General features: G+C 45.9%; 1 protein-coding gene across 1 annotated transcript; it reads right to left on the reverse strand.

The window, feature by feature from the left end:
* Positions 1-9,815: 9,815 nt before the first annotated feature.
* LOC125549003 (CRIB domain-containing protein RIC4) lies at positions 9,816-11,294 on the reverse strand. The gene is made up of 2 exons (XM_048712508.2): positions 10,731-11,294; positions 9,816-10,617 (listed from the first exon to the last, which is right to left on the reverse strand). Exons 1-2 carry the CDS (start codon positions 10,840-10,842, stop codon positions 10,124-10,126), a joined length of 606 nt encoding a protein of 201 aa, XP_048568465.1. The 5' UTR covers positions 10,843-11,294; the 3' UTR covers positions 9,816-10,123.
* Between the last annotated feature and the right edge of the window lie 13,484 nt (positions 11,295-24,778).

A 24,778-nucleotide genomic window follows, 5' to 3' on the forward strand; every position in this document is an offset into this window, starting at 1 on the left:
GATCTAAAAGTTATTGATGTGTACCCTATTAAATCTTTGTTTTGCAATATGAATCTTGATAATGATGGGACTGATTATGATCCACCTTTACCTAGACGGCGTTCCAAAAATTCGGAGTCTTTAGATCTTGATGCTAAAATTGTTAAAACTAGGATTGAAGAAGTCAAAACTTTAAATATTAATGAACCCACTATTTTGGATTTCAAGGAATTTAATTATGATAATTGCTCTTTGATAGATTGTATTTCCTTGTCGCAATCCGTGCTAAATTCTCCTCATGCTTATAGTCAAAATAAAGCTTTTACTAAACATATTGTTGATGCTTTGATGCATCTTATGAAGAAAAACTTGAGTTGGAAGTTTCTATCCCTAGAAAACTTTATGATGAGTGGGAACCTACTATTAAAATTAAAATTAAAGATCATGAACAATATGCTTTGTGTGATTTGGGTGCTAGTCTTTCCATGATTCCAAAGACTTTGTGTGATTTGTTAGGTTTCCGTGATTTTGATGATTGCTCTTTAAACTTGCACCTTGCGGATTCCACCATTAAGAAACCTATGGGAAGAATTAATGATGTTCTTATTGTTGCAAATAGGAACTATGTGCCCGTAGATTTTATTGTTCTTGATATCGATTGCAATCTTTCATTTCCTATTATTCTTGGTAGACCTTTCCTTAGAACGATTGGTGCAATTATTGATATGAAGGAAGGGAATATTAATTCCAATTTCCGTTAAGGTAAGGCATGGAACACTTCCCTAGAAATAAAATTAAATTAACTTATGACTCTATTATGAGAGCCACTTATGGAATGCCTTCCAAAGATGGCAATACCTAGATCTATCCTTGTTTTTATGCCTAGCTAGGAGCGTTAAACGATAGCGCTTGTTGGGAGGCAACCCAATTTTATTTTTATTCCTTGCTTTTTGCTCCTGTTTAGTAATAAATAATTTATCTAGCCTCTGTTTTGGTTGTGTTTTTTGTGTTTAATTAGTGTTTGTGTCAAGTAGAACCGTTGGGAAGACTTGGGCAAAGTCTTTTTAATCTTGCCGTAAAAAAACAGAAACTTTAGCCCTCACGAGAACTGGTGCCGTTTTTATTTGGAAAGTGCTATTTAGTTAATTATTTTTTCAGATGATTAATACATAAATTCCTCACATCCATAAATTTATTTTAGAATTTTTGGGGTTCCATATCTTGCGTTAGTTACAGATTACTACAGACTGTTCTGTTTTTGACAAATTCTATTTTTCGTGTGTTGTTTGCTTATTTTGATGAATATATGGCTAGTAAAATAGTTTATAAACCATATAGAAGTTGGAATACAGTAGGTTTAACACCAGTATAAATAAAGAATTAGTTAATTATAGTACCTTGAAGTGGTGTTTTGTTTTCTTTCGCTAACAGAGCTCACGAGATTTTCTACTTTAAGTTTTGTGTTGTGAAGTTTTCAAGTTTTTGGTAAAGATTTGATGGATTAAGGAACAAGGAGTGGAAAGAGCATAAGCTTGGGAATGCCCATGGCACCCCCAAGATAATCTAAGGACACCTAAAAGCCAAAGCTTGGGGACGCCCCGGAAGGCATCCCCTCTTTCGTCTACTTCTGTCGGTAACTTTACTTGGAGCTATATTTTTATTCACCACATGATATGTGTTTTGCTTGGAGCGTCTTGTATTATTTGAGTCTTTATTTGTTAGTTTTCCACAATCATCCTTTCTGCACACACCTTTTGAGAGAGACACGCATGATTACTAAATTGTTAGAATACTCTATGTGCTTCACTTATATCTTTTGAGTTATATAGTTTTTGCTCTAGTGCTTCGCTTATATCTTTTAGAGCGCGTCGGTGGATTTGTTTTATAGAAACTATTGTTCTCTCATGCTTCACTTAGATTATTTTGAGAGTCCTACAAAACAGCATGGTAATTTGTTTTAATTATGTTAGGCATTCAAGATTAATAATAAAATTCTCTTATGAGTGTGTTGAATACTATGAGAAGTTTGATACTTGATAATTGTTTTGAGATATGAAGATGGTGATATTAGAGTCATGCTAGTCGAGTAGTTGTGAATTTGAGAAATACTTGTGTTAAAGTTTCTGATTCCCGTAGCATGCGCGTATGGTGAACCGTTATGTGATGAAGTCGGAGCATGATTTATTTATTGATTGTCTTCCTTATGAGTGGCGGTCGGGGACGAGCGATGGTCTTTTCCTACCAATCTATCCCCCTAGGAGCATGTGCGTAATACTTTGCTTTGATAACTTGTAGATTTTTGCAATAAGTATATGAGTTCTTTATGACTAATGTTGAGTCCATGGATCATACGCACTCTCACCCTTCCACCATTGCTAGCCTCTCTAATACCGCGCACATTTCACCGGTATCATACACCCACCATATACCTTCCTCAAAACAGCCATCATACCTACCTATCATGGCATTTCCATAGCCATTCCGAGATATATTGCCATGCAACTTTCCATCGTTCCGTTTACTATGACACGCTCCATCATTGTCATATTGCTTTGCATGATCATGTAGTTGACATTGTATTTGTGGCAAAGCCACCGTTCATAATTCTTTCATACATGTCACTCTTGATTCATTGCATATCCCCGTACACCGCTGGAGGCATTCACATAGAGTCATATTTTGTTCGAAGTATTGAGTTTTAATTATTGAGTTGTAAGAAAATAAAAGTGTGATGATCATAATTTTTAGAGCATTGTCCCAAGTGAGGAAAGGATGATGGTGTTGGAAATATGCCCTAGAGGAAATAATAAATTAGTTATTATTATATCATATTTCATTGTTCATGATAATCGTTTATTATCCATGCTAGAATTGTATTGAAAGGAAACTCAGATACATGTGTGGATACATAGACAACACCATGTCCCTAGTAAGCCTCTAGTTGACTAGCTCGTTGACCAATAGATGGTTACGGTTTCCTAACCATGGACATTGGATGTCGTTGATAACGGGATCACATCATTAGGAGAATGATGTGATGGACAAGACCCAATCCTAAGCCTGGCACAAGATCGTGTAGTTCATATGCTAAAGCTTTTCTAATGTCAAGTATCATTTCCTTAGACCATGAGATTGTCCAACTCCCGGATACCGTAGGAGTGCTTTGGGTGTGCCAAACGTCACAACGTAACTGGGTGGCTATAAAGGTTCACTACTGGTATCTCCGAAAGTGTCTGTTGGGTTGGCACGAATCGAGACTGGGATTTGTCACTCCGTGTAAACGGAGAGGTATCTCTGGGCCCACTTGGTAGGACATCATCATAATGTGCACAATGTGACCAAGGAGTTGATCACGGGATGATGTGTTACGGAACGAGTAAAGAGACTTGCCGGTAACGAGATTGAACAAGGTATCGGGATACCGACGATCGAATCTCGGGCAAGTATCGTACCGATGGACAAAGGGAATTGTATACGGGATTGATTAAATCCTTGACATCGTGGTTCATCCGATGAGATCATCGTGGAACATGTGGGAGCCAACATGGGTATCCAGATCCCTCTGTTGGTTATTGACCGGAGAGTTGTCTCGGCCATGTCTGCATGACTCCCGAACCCGTAGGGTCTACACACTTGAGGTTCAATGACGCTAGGGTTATAGGGAAAGTATGTACGCGGTTACCGAATGTTGTTCGGAGTCCCGGATGAGATCCCGGATGTCACGAGGAGTTCCGGAATGGTCCGGAGGTAAAGATTAATATATAGGAAGTATGGTTTTGACCACCGGAAGTGTTCTGGGCATCACCGGTAGTGTATCAGGACCACCGGAGGGGTCCGGGGGTCCACCAGTTGGGGCCACCAGCCCCGGAGGCCTACATGGGCCAATAGTGGGAAGGGACCAGCCCCTAGGTGGGCTGGGGCGCCTCCCACCAAGGCCCAAGGCGCCTCCAAGAGGGGAGGGGGGCAAACCCTAGGGCAGATGGGCCCTAAGGCCCACCCCAGGTGCGCCTCCCCCTCTCCCCCTTGTGGCCGCCACCCAAGATGGGATCTAGGGCTACCGCCACCCCTAGGAAGGAAACCCTAGGTGGGGGCGCAGCCCTCCCTTTCCCCCTATATATAGTGGAGGCAAAGGGGCAGCCCAACAGATGAAGTTCCTCCCCTGTTGGCGCAGCCCTACCCCTCTCCCTCCTCGTCTCTCGTAGTGCTTGGCGAAGCCCTGCTGGAGTCCCGCGCTCCTCCACCACCACCACGCCGTCGTGCTACTACTGGATGGAGTCTTCCCCAACCTATCCTTCTCCCCTTGCTGGATCAAGGCGTAGGAGACGTCACCGGGCTGTATGTGTGTTGAACGCGGAGGTGCCGTCCGTTCGGCACTAGGATCATCGGTGATTTGGATCACGACGAGTACGACTCCATCAACCCCGTTCACTTGAACGCTTCCGCTTAGCGATCTACAAGGGTATGTAGATGCACTCTCCTTCCCCTCGTTGCTAGATTACTCCATAGATTGATCTTGGTGATGCGTAGAAAATTTTAAATTTCTGCTACGTTCCCCAACAGATGGAGACTATGATTCCCCCACAAGTCGGGATGAGACTCCGGACGAAAAAAAGAGGCCATAAAAAAGGAAAAGGCCCAAATAAAAAATTGAGAGAAAAAGAGAGAAGGGACAATGCTACTATCCTTTTACCACACTTGTGATTCAAAGTAGCGCCATGATCTTCATAATAGAGAGTCTCCTATGTTATCACTTTCATATACTAGTGGGAATTTTTCATTATAGAACTTGGCTTGTATATTCCAATGATGGGCTTCCTCAAAATGCCCTGGGTCTTCGTGAGAAAGCGAGTTGGATGCACACTCACTTAGTTCCTTTTGTTGAGCTTTCATATACTTATAGCTCTAGTGCATCCGTTGCATGGCAATCCCTACTCACTCACATTAATATATATTGATGGGCATCTCCATAGCCTGTTGATACGCCTAGTTGATGTGAGACTCTCTTCCCTTTTTTTGTATCCTCCACAACCACCATTCTATTCCACCTAAAGTGCTATGTCCATGGCTCACGCTCATGTATTGCGTGAAGATTGAAAAAGTTTGAGAACACCAAAAGTATGAAACAATTGATTGGCTTGTCATCGGGGTTGTGCATGATTTAAATATTTTGTGTGGTGAAGATAGAGCATAGCCATACTATATGATTTTGTAGGCATAACTTTCTTTGGCCATGTTATTTTGAAGAGACATAATTGCTTAGTTAATATGCTTGAAGTATTATTATTTCTATGTCAACATTGAACTTTTGTCTTGAATCTTTCGAATCTGAATATTCATATCACAATTAAGAAGAATTACATTGAGAATATGCCAAGTAGCATTCCACATCAAAAATTCTGTTTTTATCATTTACCTACTCGAGGACGAGCAGGAATTAAGCTTGGGGATGCTTGATACGTCTCCAACGTATCTATACTTTTTTATTGTTCCATGCTATATTATATTTTGTTTTGGACATTATTGGGATTTATTATACACTTTTATATTATTTTTGGGACTAACCTACTAACCGAAGGCCCAGCCCAGAATTGCTGTTTTTTTGCCTATTTTAGGGTTTCGAAGAAAGGGAATATCAAACGGAGTCCAAACGGAATGAAACCTTCGGGAACGTGATTTTCGGAACGAACATGATCTAGAGGACTTGGACCATACGTCAAGAAATCAATTAGGAGGCCACGAGGTAGGGGGCGCGCCTACCCCCCCCCCCCCAGGCGCGCCCTCCACCCTCGTGGCCCCCCTATTACTCCACCGACATACTCCTTCCTCCTATATATACCTACATACCCCCAAACTACCAGATACGGAGCCAAAACCCTAATTCCACCGCCGTAACTTTCTGTATCCACGAGATCCCATCTTGGGGCCTGTTCCGGAGCTCCACCGGAGGGGGCATCGATCACGGAGGGCTTCTACATCAACACCATAGCCTCTCCGATGAAGTGTAAGTAGTTTACCTCAGACCTACGGGTCCATAGTTATTAGCTATATGGCTTCTTCTCTCTTTTTGGATCTCAATACAAAATTCTCCCCCTCTCTTGTGGAGATCTATTCGATGTAATCTTCTTTTGCGGTGTGTTTGTTGAAACCGATGAATTGTGGGTTTATGATCAAGTTTATCTATGAACAATATTTGAATCTTCTCTGAATTCTTTTATGTATGATTGGTTATCTTTGCAAGTCTCTTCGAATTATCAGTTTGGTTTGGCCTACTAGATTGATCTTTCTTGCAATGGGAGAAGTGCTTAGCTTTGGGTTCAATCTTGCGGTGTCCTTTCCCAGTGACAGTAGGTGCAGCAACGCACGTATTGTATTGTTGCCATCGAAGATAACAAGATAGGATTTCCATCATATTGCATGAGTTTATCCCTCTACATCATGTCATCTTGCTTAAAGCGTTACTCTGTTCTCTTGAACTTAATACTCTAGATGCATGCTGGATAGCGGTCGATGTGTGGAGTAATAATAGTAGATGCAGGCAGGAGTCGGTCTACTTGTCTCGGACGTGATGCCTATATACATGATCATACCTAGATATTCTCATAACTATGCTCAATTCTGTCAATTGCTCAACAGTAATTTGTTTACCCACCGTGAATACTTATGCTAAAAATATCAAAAAAATTATCTTATCATATCTATCAGATCTCACTCTCGTAAGTGACCGTGTAGGGATTGACAACCCCTTATCGCGTTGGTTGCGAGGATTTAATTGTTTGTGTAGGTGCGAGGGACTCATGTGTGGCCTCCTACTGGATTGATACCTTGGTTCTCAAAAACTGAGGGAAATACTTACGCTACTTTGCTGCATCACCTTTTCATCTTCAAGGGAAAACCAACGCAAGTGCTCAAGAGGTAGCATTATGTGATGCATGGTTGGCCGTATTTGCGGACTTTATAAGCATGAGGCAAGGGGGCTCAACCTTTTCATGTTATTTTGAGTGGCTTGTCATCGGGGTTGTGCATGATTTAAATATTCAAAAGCACTCCCCGCCCTAGGACTTGCATGTGATCCGTGAACACAATGTGAAGTCGTTAGCCCATCTGTGGTACACCATCTCCAACCCCGTTATGAAGTATTACGGTGCGACTACACAAGTGGAGAGAAAGTGGTCACCGGGTGCATCAATCATGGAAATAGTAGGTTTTGCTTCTTATTGATTCAGTCAATATTGCACTTGATAATCTTCACATTCAATAGCCCGGGTGAATTGTTGTGCTGTACCAGAGAATCAAGGGCATCCCATTTATGTGCCGTTTTTTACCCGAGTATCGTTGAATTCAAAAAACTTGTTGAATATCTGGTTATATCGGATGTAACATTTATATTTGAACTATTTTTATACTATAGAAAATTGCATGTTATTTATGAATGAATTACGATATTTTCTGTAATTATTTTGAGTGTTATGGACTTGAAAAACGTTTAGGTGACGGACTTAGATGAGCAGCTCAGGTATCCATGTCCACAAATCCGGATCAGTCTACGGATAAATAACACTAATACTACGGGGGTGTTTGGTTTCAGGGATTTTTTTGTGTTGAGACTAGAAAAAGTCCCTAGCAAACCAAATAGAGTGAGACTTTTTTGAAACTTTTTGCTAAAAGTCCTTAGAAGCACCTTCTTGAGAGTCTTTTTTAAAAAGTCTTAGGGACTAGAAAAAGTCCTATAACTAAAGAACCAAACACCACCTACATCTACGAACCTTACGTAATTTTCAAAAACCACATTTTGTCTCCCCCCGATTTCTAGGGGGTGGGCCCCTCCTCCCCCTACTTCCAATAACAATCTGCCACCTGGTTGTTTACGTAAAACTCAACGTAAGGTTTAGTAGATGTAGCATTGCTCGATAAATAATGTGTCCGTCTTAGAGGAAGACCTCGGAGATGCCCCAACCCTAAACAACCATCATAGTCCTGGCTTGGGTCAGTGGGGAAGATCCTCCTTATCCGATAAACAACCATATTGTTGGCGGTCTAGGAGCCGGTGGGGAGTTGGAGGAGAAGTAGGGGAAAAGATTTGCGCACTTTGAGTCAGTGGTTGACGTGACACACGCAGTACCGCACCAGCTCATGACCAGAACGAACAACAAACCTTGTTGTGCTTGCAGCCTGCGCACTGTAAAAAGTAGACATGGCCTCGCCCACATCGGCGAGGATTTCGCTTCCCCTGCTCGTGAGTCGATGATACGATCTCCCATTCCCATCCAGCCAGCTCGCTCGATAGCAGAGCCCGCCGTATCGCGCTAGCAGCCGAGACCGACAGATGGACAGGACAGCGACCGTCGTCTCCCTCTCGGCGAGCCGGAGCAAACGGCCTGTGTCCGTCCGCGCCGTGACACGGCGATCACATGCCCGCGCGCGTGCATGCACCCGGGAGTGAAGTTTATTTTAAACCCTGATTTCGTAGAGTATGACGCAAATGAATCATCACGTCTAAATTTCTGAAGTTGATACCCTATACTCCTTGATCCCGATCAAATCAAACCTTGAATCCGTTTGGCGCACCGGGAAAATAATTATCCCGGCCGAGATCACTCTCCACAATCACTAGTCACTGACCACCCGGGTCCATATGTCTTCACCTTCCATCTCCTAATCTCTCTGTCTTTCTCAACAACCAACGCTCGAAGTTCTACACAATCTGGAGCTATCTTGATTATTTCCAAGCAAGATGCGCACCCAGCCACGTACATGACGTAGGCCGCCCTTTGCCTTGATCGATTCTTTGCTGGAAACAAACAAGCAACGCATGCACCCGAGATGTAGTGTGCGCGGACAGCCGCGACATACTAGCAAGTCCAGCTCGTCCAAGTCGACGGTGAGGCCAACGCACCCAGCGTACTCGAGGACGACCCTGATGCGCGCATCATGAATTAGGTCGACTGACTCGCGTGCGCTGCTGGGGAGGACGACGCCATGCCCGTGCGGCCGTGCAGCCGTACCTTTGCTCGTTCTGGGCGCGTTGGCCGAGAGCCGCACGCCATGCCCAACCCTGCCGCAGGGGCGGCGAGGCGGACGGAGGGGAGGCCGCGTGCAACCGACGCAGACAAAGGAATGACGCATCAGCAACCACGAGCGGGGAGGTGACGGCATCTGTTGTTTTCCTCGCGCTCGCGCGGAGGTGAAGCCGCAGGTCAAGGATCTCTGGAAAAACCGACGGTCCGCCAAATGAAAGATCTCCAGGGCGTCGTCGAGATCGGGTTCCGGCGTCCTAAATGCGCAGCTCCACGCGCTGGCCTCGTGGCCGTGCTCGCCATACTTACTATTCCAGGAAGAAGATGGACGCTTAGAAGAGAGTAGGGAAGATTGAGGAAGAAGATAAAATATGACATGTAGGCCCGTGTAGTACGTGAGAGAAACAACCGATCCCGATCAGGATTGTCCTTCCAAACAAGTATAGAATCAGTCTAGGGTTTAGATTGACCGGGATCGAGAAATATAGGGTACAAATTTCAGGGATTTAGACGTGAGGGTTCATTAATGTCACACTCTATGAAATCAGGGTTTAAATCAGACTTCACTCTGCACCCGGCCACGCGACATCCACGGGCGCAGTGCGTCGACGACAGCCCATTGATCACGTACCTGAGCGCGCACACGCGTAGTTTATGGGGCGCGCCGTGCCGCGCTGCCGGCCGGTCGCGGCGATCGAAGCGGGGGAAAAGGCCGAACCGGCGACGCTGGAGCGCGCCGGCGCGAGCGGCGGGTTCACGTGCGCGCCGCGCGCGGCCGCCCAGAACCGCCGAGGCGACCGAGAAAAAGGTGGCGCGACGACGAGGGCCACCGGCCAAAGCTTAGCGAGTAAAATATAGTGCTCCGGTTACAGTATCAGGATTCGGCAGTGACCATGTATGTAAAACAAGCAGGAACCCAACAAAAAATCCCCGGGAAAAAAGTATGGCGCCACGCCATGGCTACGTACGTACACAAGGGAACACACGGATCGCTCGCTCTGACGGGAAACTGATGATAATTCCGGGAGCAAGAGACAAGGGCTCGTGACGACGGCACGACCCACCACCCGCCGTCCAGATTCACGCTCGGCTTAATCACGCCCCGCTTGGTGACGTCCCGCGGCCGCGCGCTAGCTGTAGTGGCGGTGGCGCCGGGCGGCGCCGCTGGTGCCGGTGCCGCTGGTGCTGGCCGTGGTCCCCGTGGTGGCCGCGGACGCCTGCGCGGCCATGGCGAGCTCGAACTGCCGCGCGGACAGAGCCGGCGGCTGCGCCTGTGGCGGTGGAGGAGCGGCGGAGGAGGAGGCTGAGGCTGAGGTGGACGCCGACGCGGTGGCCGGAGCGGTGGTGCCAGGAGGAGGGGCGGCGCGGTTCCAGGAGCGGACGCTGGAGGTGGTGCTGGTGCTGCCGTCCCAGCCGATGTGCGCGACGTGCTTGACGTCCGTGGGGAGCCCGATCACCATCTCCGGCTCCTCCTCCTCCTCGTCCTCCTCGTCGTACACCGCGAAGATCTGGTGGGAGAGGTTCTTGAACCCCCGGAGCAGCCGCGCCACCAGCGACAGCGACTCCCCCTTGGCCGGCTTAATCCCCGGCGCCGCCGACGTCCCCTCGCCGCTACCGCCAGCACCTGCGTACGTACAGTCGCCGCCAATCCAACATCCAATCAATCAGCGAACGAACAAGAAGTAAAACGGTACCAAGACAGCGCGCTAGCTAGCTAGGCCCTGCTCGGCGGCGTACCTTGGGGCTTCTTGGAGTGGACGACGTCGACGCTGGCGGCGGAGCGGCAGGCGGAGAAGGGGATGACGATGAAGCGGTCCCTCCGGCCGCGCTGCTGCTCCCTGCTGCCCATGCCGGCCGCTTCCAGAACCAACCAAGAAATCAATCCGGCCGGGCCCCGGGGCTAGCCGGCTAGCGCGCGAGCAAGGAAGGAAGGCAGGCGGGCGGCGAGGTAGCCTTAACTGGAGCAGGAGCGGAGGAGACAGAGGCGCTAGTGCTACTGCTAGTGCTGCAGCAGCCGAGCCGCCCGCCCACGGTACTGGTTGCCGAGTTTGGTATCGGCCGGGAGCGAGCTAGAAGCAGAGGGGGCAGAGAGTGGCTAGGCAAGGCAAGCGGCGACCTGCGGTGCGGCGTGGGGCGAATAGTAGAATACCACACCACTTGTAGCGGTAGTTTTGGCGCTGGCACCACGCGTAGCCGGTAGCCTAGCGACTCCTATATCGAGAGCCTGGTGCGGCAGCGGCGGCAACAGCGGTGCACTCGCACTGCATGCATACACGCTGTGGTGCTCGGCGCGGTGGGGGCAGGGGAGGAAGAAAACAGGGAGGGAGGGAGTGGGTTGGGTTGGGACGGTTGGTAATTTCGTACCCACCCCCACCCAGCCCCAGGGCAGGACTATTTTTGCACAACACGTGACAGCGAGACGCACGCAACGCATATACTCCTACATGGCATGGACGGATAATGCATGGGCCGTGGATTAATACTCCTACATGGCATGGACGGATAATGCATGGGCCGTGGATTATGGATGGGTGATTGAGTGGGTGCGCGGCTGGTCGGCGTCTCGGTGAGGCAGCAGCGGCAGCAGGGCAGTTGGGCTCGGGGCATACTGTATTCCTGAAGCTGAACCCGCGTTTGGTTTGGGTTGGTTTGGCTTGGTTTCCATGGACCAATGCCCAACTGCTTCCCTCTCTGCCTGTCACCAGCGCCCACCACTCCTAATCTCTGTACGTGGGCCTCGCTACGCTGTCGACACGCGGTGTACGCAGAGTGCCAGTATGTACACACCACATACTGTTGAGCCGTATTGGCGGGAGTATGTACGCTTCTGGTGCTGTTGAGCCGTATTGGCGTACGCCCGTCCATCGTGCCAGCCAGCTGCTCGCTCGGCCGTTGGCGGCTGCCAGGAACAACTCGGCTGGCGATTGGCGGACGTGCGTGCGTACTCTCGCCGCCTCACCTGCTCGTGTCGTATGTACTCGTAGCGTAGAATATCCAGCTCAACTTTTCAAGGGAGAATGACTGTGCACGAGTACTGTGCGCCGCACTTTGCCGTTGGCGTCTGCGTGTATGCGATGTTCTGCATTGGTACTGGAGCAGCTTTTCACGAATGCGTAAAACTCGCGTATCATTTCATTGAAATAAAAAAAGTCAAAAGCATCAAATAACGTAGTACTGCTAGTTATTGCACGATGACGTAGATGTCTGAGCTGCTCAACAAATTAAGTCTGAACTTCTGTTTTTTTATTCAGTCTTGCTAACTCTTAGTCGATGCTATATCCTTAAGATCTTGCATTAAAATCCGTGTAAAATGTTCTTTTCTATTTTATCTCCTCTTGCATATTATGTCACTTGACTGAGGTTTGGTTAAATCTCAGTCGACTGAGACCTAGCAACGGCATTTTTATTTTAGGGAAAAGGTCTGGACATATGACAATTTTGTTCTCTCGTTTCCTTTTCTTTAGCGAATTCTCTAGTTTCCTTTCAGTGAGGAGGAGATGGAGAACCTAGATGGTATAAGGGTGAGCAGGAGTGCTCCAGCTATTTCTCATCTTCTCTTTGGAGATGACTTGTTGATCTTGGTGAAGGCAAATACACAATGTGCAAGTACCCTTAAACATATATTGCACACATATTGTAGTAGTTCAGGGTAGCTGGTAAGTAATGGCAAGTCCAGTATATGTTTTAGTCCTAATTAACACCCCTATTGGGGTAAGGGAGGATATTTGCAGGGAGTTAAACATAGTTGCAGAAGCTTTATTTGACACATATTTGGGGTTGCCCATTATGGTGGGTGTGGATAGAAGTGATTGTTTTCAGCATCTTATTGATCATGTGTGTCAAAGGCTCAAGGGCTGGAAGGAAAAGATTCTATCTATGCATGGAATGGGGATATTACTGAAAAGTGTAGCACAAGCTATTCCCTCCTATGCTGTGTTGGTGTTTAAGTTGCCTAAAGGAATTTGTAAGGCAATCATAGATGAAATATCAGGAGTTTGGTTGGGCGACAATGAGGAAAAGAAGAAAATGTATTGGTTCATATGGTGAAAAAATGTGCATTCCCAAGAAGAAAGGGGTCTTGGGATTTAGAGACTTTCACGGTTTTAACCTTGCTATGTTAGCAAAATAGTGTTGGCGACTAATCCAGAACCCGAATTCTTCATGTGCACGTGTCCCGAGTGTTAAATACTACCCGATGGTAATACCTTAGGGGCTAGCCTGAGGAAGGAATTGTCATACACCTAGCAGAGTGTTGTTGCAGGAACACAGACATTTAAAAGGGGCTGTATATGGAGAATCGGTTCGGATGCACATATAAATATTTTTGGCAAGAGCCATGGATTCCATCCAGCCCGTCACAGAAAGTCATTACTCCTAGAGGTGCAACAATGCTTACATATGTGGAGGAACTCATTAATCCACATATGGGTCAGTTGGATGAAGGTTTGGAAGAATAATGTGGAGTGACTTCTTTATGAAACATAGTATAAGTAGATGTAAAGAATTTTGTTTGGAAGAATATTGTTTAGAGTAAGCATTTAAAACAAATTTGATGAACAACTAAAAAAATGTGTGATTTTTGTTTTGTTAATCTATTACCTTGACAATATATAAGCGAGGTGATATGACATAGAAACAACGTTGCGTAGAGGCAGTGGAGACATCTCAACCCTTGGCTAGACCTAAAACAACTATATCAACTACTAATATGCATTCACGGAAAAACATAGCTCCCTTGGGAAAAAATGCGAGTTCACTCATAATTTGATTTTCTATTAAAAGAAGAAGGTCACTTGCCCAGGTAGCTCATTCACCACAATATACCCAAGTAGCTCATTCACCACAATATACCCAAGTATCCATAATTATTTTAGTTTATCATTTTCACGTGCACAACCATGCATGCTTCCCCATTAGGAGAATCTTAGTTTAGTCATAAAAAGACCTGATAACCCACAAGTATAGGGGATCGCAACAGCTTTCGAGGGTAGAGTATTCAACCCAAATTTATTGATTCGACACAAGGGGAGCCAAAGAATATTCTCAAGTATTAGCAGCTGAGTTGTCAATTCAACCACACCTGGAAACTTAGTATCTGCAGCAAAGTGTTTAGTAGCAAAGTAATATGATAGTGATGGTAACGGTAATAAAAGAGTAACGAAAGCAAATTAATGTTTTTGATATTTTGTAGTGATTGTAACAATAGCAACGGAAAAGTAAATAAGCGTAAACCAGTATATGGAAAGCTTGTAGGCATCGGATCAATGATGGATAATTATGTCGGATGTGGTTCATCATGTAACAGTCATAACATAGGGTAACACAGAACTAGCTCCAATTCGTCAATGTAATGTAGGCATGTATTCCGAATATAGTCATACATGCTTATGTAAAAGAACTTGCATGACATCTTTTGTCCTACCCTCTCGTGGCAGCGGGGTCCTACTGGAAACTAAGGGATATTATGGCCTCCTTTTAATAGAGAACCGAAACAAAGCATTAGCACATAGTGAATACATGAACTCCTCAAACTACGGTCATCACCGGTAAGTATATCGATTATTGTCACTTCGGGGTTAACGGATCATAACACATAATAGGTGACTATAGACTTGCAAGATAAGATCAAGAACTCTCATATATTGATGAAAACATAATAGGTTCAGATCTGAAATCATGGCACTCGGGCCCTAGTGACAAGCATTAAGCATAGCAAAGTCATAGCAGCATCAATCTCAGAACATAGTGGATACTAGGGATCAAACCCTAACAAAACTAACTTGATTACATGATAAATCTCATCCAACCCATCACTGTCCAGCAAGCCTACGATGGAATTACTCACGCACGACGGTGAGCATCATGAAATTGGTGATGGAGGATGGTTGATGATGACGATTGTGACGAATCCTCCTCTCCGGAGCCCCGAACGAACTCCAGATCAGCCCTCCCGAGAGGTTTTAGGGCTTGGCGGCAACTTCGTATCGTAAAACGCGATGATTTCTTCTCTCCTATTTTTTCTCCCCGAAAGCAGATATATACAGTTGGAGTTGGAGTCGGGAGATCTCCAGGGGGCCCACGAGGTAGGGGGCGTGCCCTAGGGGGGGGCGCCCCCCACCCTCGTGGACAGGGTGTGGGCCCCCTGGTCTTCATCTTTGGCGAGGATTTTTTATTATTTATTGTAAGATATTCCGTGGAGTTTCAGGTCATTCCGAGAACTTTTGTTTTCTGCACATAAAACAACATCATGGCAATTCTGCTGAAAACAGCGTCAGTCCGGGTTAGTTCCATTCAAATCATACAAGTTAGAGTCCAAAACAAGGGCAAAAGTGTTTGGAAAAGTAGATACGACGGAGACGTATCAACTCCCCCAAGCTTAAACCCTTGCTTGTCCTCAAGCAATTCAGTTGACAAACTGAAAGAAATAAAGAAAAAAAATTACAAACTCTGTTTGCTCTTGTTGTTATAAATATGTCAAGCTAGCATTCAAGTTTTCAGCAAAGATTATAACTAACCACATTTGCAATAATTCTTAGGTCTCATGATTACCCATATCAATAGCATAATCAACTAGGAAGCCATAATAATAAATCTCGGATGAGAACACTTTCTCAAAACAATCATAATATGATATAACAAGATGGTATCTCGCTAGCCCTTTCTGGGACCGCAAAACATAAATGCAGAGCACCTTTAAAGATCAAGGACTGACTAAACATTGTAATTCATGATAAAAGAGATCCAATCATAGTCACACCCAATATAAATTAACAGTGATGAATGCAAATGACAGCTGCGCTCTCCAGCTAGTGCTTTTAATAAGAGGGTGATGACTCAACATAAAAGTAAATAGATAGGCCCTTCGCAGAGGGAAGCAGGGATTTGTAGAGGTGCCAGAGCTCAGTTTTGAAATAGAGGTGAATAACATTTTGAGCGGTATACTTTCATTGTCAACACAACAACCAAGAGATGGTGATATCTTCCATGCTACACACATTATAGGCGGTTCCCAAACAGAATGGTAAAGTTTATACTCCCCCTCCACCAACAAACATCAATCCATCGCTTGCTCGAAACAACGAGTGCCTCCAACTAACAACAGTCTCAGGGGGAGTTTTGTTTTGCAATTATTTTGATTTAGTTTGCATAAAGCATGGGAGTGGGCATCCCGATGACCAGCCATTTTCTCGTGAGTGAGGAGCGGAGTCCACTCCTCTTGAGAATAACCCGCCTAGCATGGAAGATACAGGCAGCCCTAGTTGATACATGAGCTATTCGAGCATACAAAACAGGATGATTATTTGAAGGTTTAGAGTTTGGCACATACAAATTTACTTGGAACGGCAGGTAGATACCGCATATAGGAAGGTATAGTGGACTCATCTGGAATAACTTTGGGGTTTAAGGGATTGGATGCACAAGCAGTATTCCCGCTTAGTACATGTGAAGGCTAGCAAAAGACTGGGAAGCGACCAACTAGAGAGCGACAACAGCCATGTACATGCATTAAAATTAATAAACATTGGATGCAAGTATGAGTAGGATATAATCCATCATGAACATAAATATCGTGAAGGCTATCTTGATTTGTTTCAACTACATGCGTGAACATGTGCCAAGTCAAGTCACTTAAATCATTCAGAGGAGGATACCACTGTGACGCCCGGATAATCAAGCTACAGTAATCTCTGCTAATGATGCCACGTCACCACTCTTCCTGTTGTAAACCTCGCGATGATTCAATCCCGTTCGAATTCGAAATTCAAAATCAAGGCAAACAATAAAAGTTTTCAAACATTAAAACTAAAATGGTCTATATGTGCCAAATATTGCATAAATAATTATGGTGGAGAATCCACATTTTTATAAAGTATTTAATTGCACTGAAATAAATAAAACAATAACAAAAACAAATAATTAAATGCCTTTACTAATTAATAAATTATCAAACTAAATTATTTGAGGACTAGACATTTTGTGACAGTGGACTAAACTGAAATACTAAATTAGATGTTAAGTATATATTTTACAGAAACTGAAATAAAACAGGAAAGAATAAATAAAAAGAAAAGAACAAATAGAAAACAAAAGAAAGAAAATGAGAAAGAGAACCCCCCCCCCTCCACTGGGCCAGTCGGCCCAGCTGCTAGCCAGGCCGGCCCAGGCCACCCCCACTCCCCCATAACCCCTGGGCGACCAAACCCTAACCCCCAACACACCACTCCCCCCACTCGCTCCCACGTTCCCCCCTCTCCCGATCCAAATCTGGATCGGGGACGAAGCCTCCTCGACGCCGTTCCCGTCACCCCGTTGCACGAACCCCCACCAATGCCGTGCCACCGCCCGAAGGCCTCCCCGTTGCCGGAGCCACCACCTCGCGGACGCCGCGCTCCTCCGTCCCCGCCTCTCCCTCGTCGGCCTACGTCAAGCCACGCCGCCCGGATAGACCGTCGCCGCCGACTGGGATGACCACGCTGGACGCCATCGCCGCTCCTCCCCTGCGTCGCCATCGATCCGCCCCACCTTCGTCGTCACCTCCCCGACTCCTCCTCGACCCCGTTGCCATTGACCCTACCCCCCGTGGTGAGGCCCCGGCAACTCCTCCTCCTACCCTGCTCGCAACGGCACCCCGCGCCCGACGCCGCCTCTGTCGGCGTGCTCACTGTGCCCGCTCACGCCCGCCCGCTCCTCGACGCGCCCGGGGCGCGCCCCGCAACCGCCACCCGCACGTCCCGCGGCCCCTGCTCGCTGCTGTGCGCCCCTCCTCCCGCCTGCGCTGCTGCCGCCGTTCGCCGGCCGCGCCCAGCGCATGGCCTCGCTCCTCGGCCCCTGCAGCCACACGCGTCGCTGCCTCCTCCCCTGGCTGCCGACGAACCGACGTGCCGGCCGCTTCCGCCGCTACCTCCCGCGACCCAAGCCCAGCGCACCTCGCCGCAGCCCCCGGCGCCCCAGCGCCTCCTTTGGCTCGGGCAGGCGCCCAAACAGGCTAACGCCCGCAGCGCCCCTGCGCCCGAATCGCCCAGCGCCGATTTGGCCCTATGGGCCGCTGACTAGGGGGTCCCACCCCCCAAACGTTAAAAAAAGATATATATATATATATATAAGAATTTAAAATAAAAATATTATTTAATCAATTAATTAACTAAATAATTAACTTAATTAATTCTATTTAAATTAACTAATTAAGGTTAATTTACCTGATAACTAATTAACCTAACTAACTATTGTTAATTAGCTAAACAGTCCCTGACAGGTGGGACCCACCTGTCAGGTTGACCAGGTCAACGGTCAACGTTGACTGCTGACGTCATGCTGACGTCAGCAAGCACTATTCTGGATAATGTTAATTTAATTAATAATTAATAAATTAGAAAATGATTTAAAACTTAAAAAATTAATATAAATTAAACCGTAGCTCAGATGAAAATACTTCCTACATGAAAGTTGCTCAGAACGACGAGACGAATCCGGATACGCAGCCCGTTTGTCCGCCACGCATCCCTAGCATAGCGAACACGCAACTTTCCCCCTCTGATTCGTTTGTCCGAAAGCACGAAACACCGGGGATATTTTCCCGGATGTTTCCCCCCCTTCACCGGTACCACCTCATACCGCGTTAGGGCACCCCTAGCACTGCTACTTGTCTTGTCATGCATCACTATGCATCTGTTTGCAATATATTCATTGTTTCTTCCCCCTCTTCTCTCCGATAGACTACGAGACCGACGCCGCTGCTACCCAGTACGACTACGGTGTTGACGACCCCTCTCTCTTGCCAGAGCAACCAGGCAAGCCCCCCCTGACCACCAGATATCGCCTACTCTCCTCTATACTGCTTGCATTAGAGTAGTGTAGCATGTTACTGCTTTCCGTTAATCCTATTCTGTTGCATAGCCTGTCATTGTTCTACAACTGTTGATACCTTACCTGCAATCCTAAATGCTTAGTATAGGATGCTAATTTACCATCAGTGGCCCTACATTCTTGTCCGTCCGCCATGCTATACTACTGGGCCGTGATCACTTCGGGAGGTGATCACGGGCATATGTTATATACTTATACGGTTACATTACTTATGATACTGTTCGGAGATGGGGGCTGAAGGGACAGGTGGCTCCATCCCGGTAGAGGTGGGCCTGGGTTCCCGACGGCCCCCGACTGTAACTTTGTGGCAGAGCGACAGGGTAGGTTGAGACCACCTAGGAGAGAGGTGGGCCTGGCCCTGGTCGGCGTTCGCGGTTACTTCAAAATAACATGCTTAACGAGATCTGGATATTTGATCCGAATCTGGCTACTGGCCTATACGCACTAACCATCTACGCGGGGACAGTTATAAGCACTCGACGTCATGGTATCAGCCGAAGCCTTCGTGACGTCAGCGACTAAGCGGCGCGCGCCGGGTTGGACTGGAACGCCTACTCTTGTATAAGGGAGGCTAGGTCTGCTCACCGGCCGCATACGCAACGTGCAGGTGTGCAATGGGCGATGGGCACAGACCCCTGCGCCATAGGATTTAGACCGGCGTGCTGACCTCTCTGTTGTGCCTAGGTAGGGCTGCGACGTGTTGATCTTCCAAGGTCGGGCATGACCCAGAAAAGTGTGTTCGGACAAAGGGGATCGAGCGTGTTGGGAAATGTGGTGCACCCCTGCAGGGAAGTTGATCTATTCGAATAGCCGTGTCCCTCGGTAAAAGGACGACCCGGAGTTGTACCTTGACCTTATGACAACTAGAACCAGATACTTAATAAAACACACCCTTCCAAGTGCCAGATACAACCGGTGATCGCTCTCTCACAGGGCGACGAGGGGAGGATCATCGGTTAGGATTATGCTATGTGATGATACTTGGTGAACTTACCATCTACTCTCTTCTCCTGCTGCAAGATGGAGGTTACCAGAAGCGTAGTCTTCGATAGGACTAGCTATCCCCCTCTTATTCCTGCATTTTGCAGTTCAGTCCACATATGATAGCCTTTTCCATTTGATACCAATGCATGCATATGTAGTGTAGCTCCTTGCTTGCGAGTACTTTGGATGAGTACTCACGGTTGCTTTGCTTCCCCTTTTCCCCTTTCTATACTCGATTGCTGTGACCAGACGATGGAGCCCAGGAGCCAGACGCCACCGTCGACGACGACTCCTACTACACTAGAGGTGTCTACTACTACGTGCAGCCCGCTGACGACGACCAGGAGTAGTTTAGGAGGATCCCAGGCAGGAGGCCTGCGCCTCTTTCGATCTGTATCCCAGTTTGTGCTAGCCTTCTTAAGGCAAACTTGTTTAACTTATGTCTGTACTCAGATATTGTTGCTTCCGCTGACTCGTCTATGATCGAGCTCTTGTATTCGAGCCCTCGAGGCCCCTGGCTTGTAATATGATGCTTGTATGACTTATTTTATTTGTAGAGTTGTGTTGTGATATCTTCCCGTGAGTCCCTGATCTTGATCGTACACGTTTGCGTGTATGATTAGTGTACGATTGAATCGGGGGCGTCACAACCACCCCATCATACCACATCATAATCATCTCAATAGCATGTTGGCACGCAAGGTAAACCATTATAACTCATAACTAATCAAGCATGTGTAGGATCGAAAGTATGCCTAGAGGGGGGATTAGACTACTTGACCAAATAAAAATCTAGCCTTTTCCCAATTTTCGTTCTTGGCAAATTTTAGCTATCTTAACACAAGTCAAGCAATCTCCACATAATTCAAGCAAGCATGCAAAAGAGTATATGAGCAGCGGAAAGTAAAGCATGCAACTTGCAAGAATGTAAAGGGAGGGGTTTGGAGGATTCAAACGCAATTGGAGACATATGTTTTTTTCATGGTTCCGATAGGTGGTGCTATCGTACATCCACGTTGATGGAGACTTCAACCCACGGAGGGTAATGGTTGCGCGAGTCCATGGAGGGCTCCACCCACGAAGGGTCCACGAAGAAGCAACCTTGTCTATTCCATCATGGCCGTCGCCCACGAAGGACTTGCCTCACTAGCGGTAGATCTTCACGAAGTAGGCGATCTCCTTTCCCTTACAAACTCCTTGGTTCAACTCCACAATCTTGTCGGAGGCTCCCAAGTGACACCTAGCCAATCTAGGAGACACCACTCTCCAAGAAGTAACAAATGGTGTGTTGATGATGAACTCCTTGCTCTTGTGCTTCAAATGATAGTCTCCCCAACACTCAACTCTCTCTCTCTCACAGGATTTGGATTTGGTGGAAAGAAGATTTGAGTGGAAAGCAACTTGGGGAAGGCTAGAGATCAAGATTCATATGGTTGGAATGGAATATCTTGACCTCAACACAAGTGTAGGTGGTTCTCTCTCAGAAAATGTGTATTGGAAGTGTAGGTATGTTCTGATGGCTCTCTCTACGAATGAAGAGTGGGTGGAGTGGTATATATAGCCTCCACACAGAATCTAACCGTTACACACAATTTGCCAAACTCGGTGGGACCGAATGGTTAAACTCGGTCGGACCGATTCAGCAAACCTAGTGACCGTTAGGGTTTTCGGTGGGACTGAGATGCAACTCGGTAGGACCAATATGGTTAGGGTTAGGGCATAATGTAATCTCGGTGTGACCGACTAGACAAACTCGGTGGGACCGATTTTGGTAATAAGCTAACCAGAGAGTTGGTCAGGTAAACTCGGTGGGACCGATTCGCTCATCTCGGTGAGACCAAAATGTTACAGAAGGGAAACAGAGAGTTTACATTGCAATCTAGGTTGGGCCGGTCGCTCATCTCGGTAAGACCGAAACGTTACGAAGGGAAACAGAGAGATTACAATCCCATCTCGGTGAGACCGAGATCCCTATCGGTGAGACCGATTTGCCTAGGGTTGGTGGCAGTGGCTATGACATTTGAAACTCAGTGGCGCCGGATAGAAAGAATCGGTGGGGCCGAGTTTGACTTTTGGTTTAGGTCATATGTGGATGTGGGAAGGTAGTTGAGGATTTTGGAGCATATCACTAAGCACTTTGAGCAAGCAAGCCATTAAGCAACACCTCATCCCTCCTTGATAGTATTGGCTTTTCCTATAGACTCAATGTGATCTTGGATCACTACAATATAAAATGTAGAGTCTTGATCTTGAAGCTTGAGCCAAACTTTTTGTCCTTAGAATTTTGAGGGATCCACTTTCCTCATCCATGCCATGCCATTCATTGAGATTTTCCTGAAATATTAATCTTGGAATAATGTTAGCTCAATGAGCTATATGTTGTTAGGAATTACCAAAACCACCCAAGGATAGTTGCACTTTCAGCATGGCACAAGCAACTATGATCTCTAATTGTCATTGCAAACATGTTTATTCATAACAAGCTGAATCAAGAACGATGAACTCATTATATTTACAAAAACAAAAGAGGTCGAGTTCATACCAGCTTTTCTCATCTCAGCCAGTCCATCATATATCATCATAATTGCCTTTCACTTGCACGACTGAATGATGTGAATAATAATAATAGTGCACGTGCATTGGACTAAGCTGGAATTTGCAGGCATTCAATAAACAGGAGAAGACAAGGCAATATGGGATCTTTTGTGAGATAAAGAATAATGCATATAAGAGCCATTTCAACAATTTAATTATGGTCTTCTCCTACTGACCCCCAAAGAAATAAAACTATTTACACGGGAAAGCTCCCAACAAGCAAAAGAAGAACAGGAAATATTTTTGGGTTTTCTTTTTAATTACTACTACCAGCATGGAAAGTAAATTAATTAAAAGCTACAACTAATTTTTTGGTTTTTTCTTAAGGTTTATTAAACACACAAGAAGAAAGCATAAAAGGAAATAAACTAGCATGGATGATACAATGAAAAAGTATGAGCACCGACATCTAGCAATGAGTGTGTGTGAACATAAATATAATGTCGGTGAGAAATACGTACTCCCCCAAGCTTAGGCTTTTGGCCTAAGTTGGTCTATGGCCACAACTGGCCTGGCTGATATCCATAATAATAGTTGGGGTTGTACCGCGATGCAGCGGCTATCACCTCCTGAGCTGAAGTGTGGCGACAAGCGGCCTCCGCTCTCCTCTCATACTCATCTGCCTCCTCTCTCATAATAGTATATCCTCCTCTTGCCTGATAATCAAAGAAAGCAGGAGCAGGGAGAGTAATACGGACATCACAGCGTCTGTCAAAGATTAGTCGGTACTGGAGAGGCGATTCGTTCCTCTCGACAAAATGGTGATAAACCATAGAATCAAAATCTAAATAAGCAGGAGGTAACTCCATGTCTCGTTCACGAACGTCTATCTCAAGAAATTTAGCTAAGAGGGTTGCATAAATTCCTCCAAAGAAATATCCATTATATCTATTATGATGCAACCTACGAGCTACAATGGCTCCCATATGATAAGATTGGTCTCCTGACACAGCACTCCTGAGAATGCTAAGGTCAGGGACACACATGTGACGTGCTTCATCCTTAGCATTTATGCACCTACCTATGAAGAGAGCAAAATAATGTATAGCGGGAAAGTGAATGCTCCCTATGGTAGCTTGCATTATATCTCTAGATTCCCCTACCGTTATACTAGCAAGAAAGTTTCTAAATTCAGATTTAGGGGGATCCCTAACACTACCCCATTGTGGTAGTTTGCAAGAAAAAGTGAAATCCTCTAAGTCCATGGTATAAGATTTGTCATAAAGATCAAACATGACTGAAGGAGAATTACGCGAAGATGAATACTCAAACCTCCTCACAAAAGAGGTTGTGAGATCATGATACTGGGGGCATTTGTCTGCCTCGAAGTCCTCAAGACCGGCATTATGCAAATATGCGTTAAATTCTTCTTTAATTCCCGCTCGATCCATAAAATTTTCAGAAGGCCACTCACAAGGACGCACCGAGTGTCTCTTGGTGGCTCTTCGTCAGCATCACGCATTGCAAGCCTGGGTCCTTGCTTCTTTGAAGAACCACCTTGGAAAATTTTCCTAAGCATATTTCTTCCTCTGAAAAATTCTGAAAAATTTTAGTAACTTCAAAATAAAAGTAAACCAAGCTCAATAATATTGATAGCAACCACTCCTACAAGTGCCTAGGGCCTATATCATGCATCAAAACTACTTTTGTCCATATAAATTTGACATGAAAGCTCAAGAACAGGGTCACCTAAGCAGCAAAAATTTGCAATGAATAAAGCACTAGAACAAAAACTAATTGGACCAATGGAGGAGTCACATACCAAGGAACAATCTCCCCAAGCAGTTTTGTGAGAGGTGCTTTGAGCAAGGAGATGGAAAATAGCAGCAAAGAGGGCTGGAACTCGTGCTTGAGTTGGTTTTTCGTGTTTGTGGGAGGAAGAAGAAGAGGATGGGTGCAGGAATAAGTGGAGGAGGGCCACCGTGGGCCCATGAGGCAGGGGGCGCGCCCTCCACCCTCGTGGCAAGGTGGTTGGCCCCCCTGGTGTGTTTTTTGTTCCATAAGTCCTCAAATATTCTAGAAAAAATCATATTTAATTTTCAGGGTATTTGGAGAACTTTTATTTTTGAGGTATTTTTATATTGCATGGATAATCAAATAACAGACAGAAAATTATTTATTTTTACTTTATTTCAACTAAATAACAGAAAGTATAGAGAGGGTACAGAAGGTTGTGCTTCTAGTTTCATCCATCTCATGCTCATCAAAAGGAATCCACTAACAAGGTTGATCAAGTCTTGTTAACAAACTCATTCCGATTAACATGAAACCGGAGAAATTTCGAACAACACTAGGTTACCTCAGCGGGGATATGCACATCCCCAATAATAAGTATATCATAT

This window comes from Triticum urartu, chromosome 3A (genome assembly GCF_056163025.1).
Source record: "Triticum urartu cultivar PI428250 chromosome 3A, HENAU_Tu73, whole genome shotgun sequence".
In the NCBI taxonomy this organism is placed as follows: Eukaryota; Viridiplantae; Streptophyta; class Magnoliopsida; order Poales; family Poaceae; genus Triticum; species Triticum urartu.

Coding starts and splice junctions, on each gene's coding strand:
- LOC125549003 (XM_048712508.2), bottom strand. CDS start 10,842: ATGGGCAGCAGGGAGCAGCAGCGCGGCCGGAGGGACCGCTTCATCGTC. Junction 10,618..10,730: donor CCACTCCAAGAAGCCCCAAG/GTACGCCGCCGA, acceptor GTACGTACGCAG/GTGCTGGCGGTAGCGGCGAG.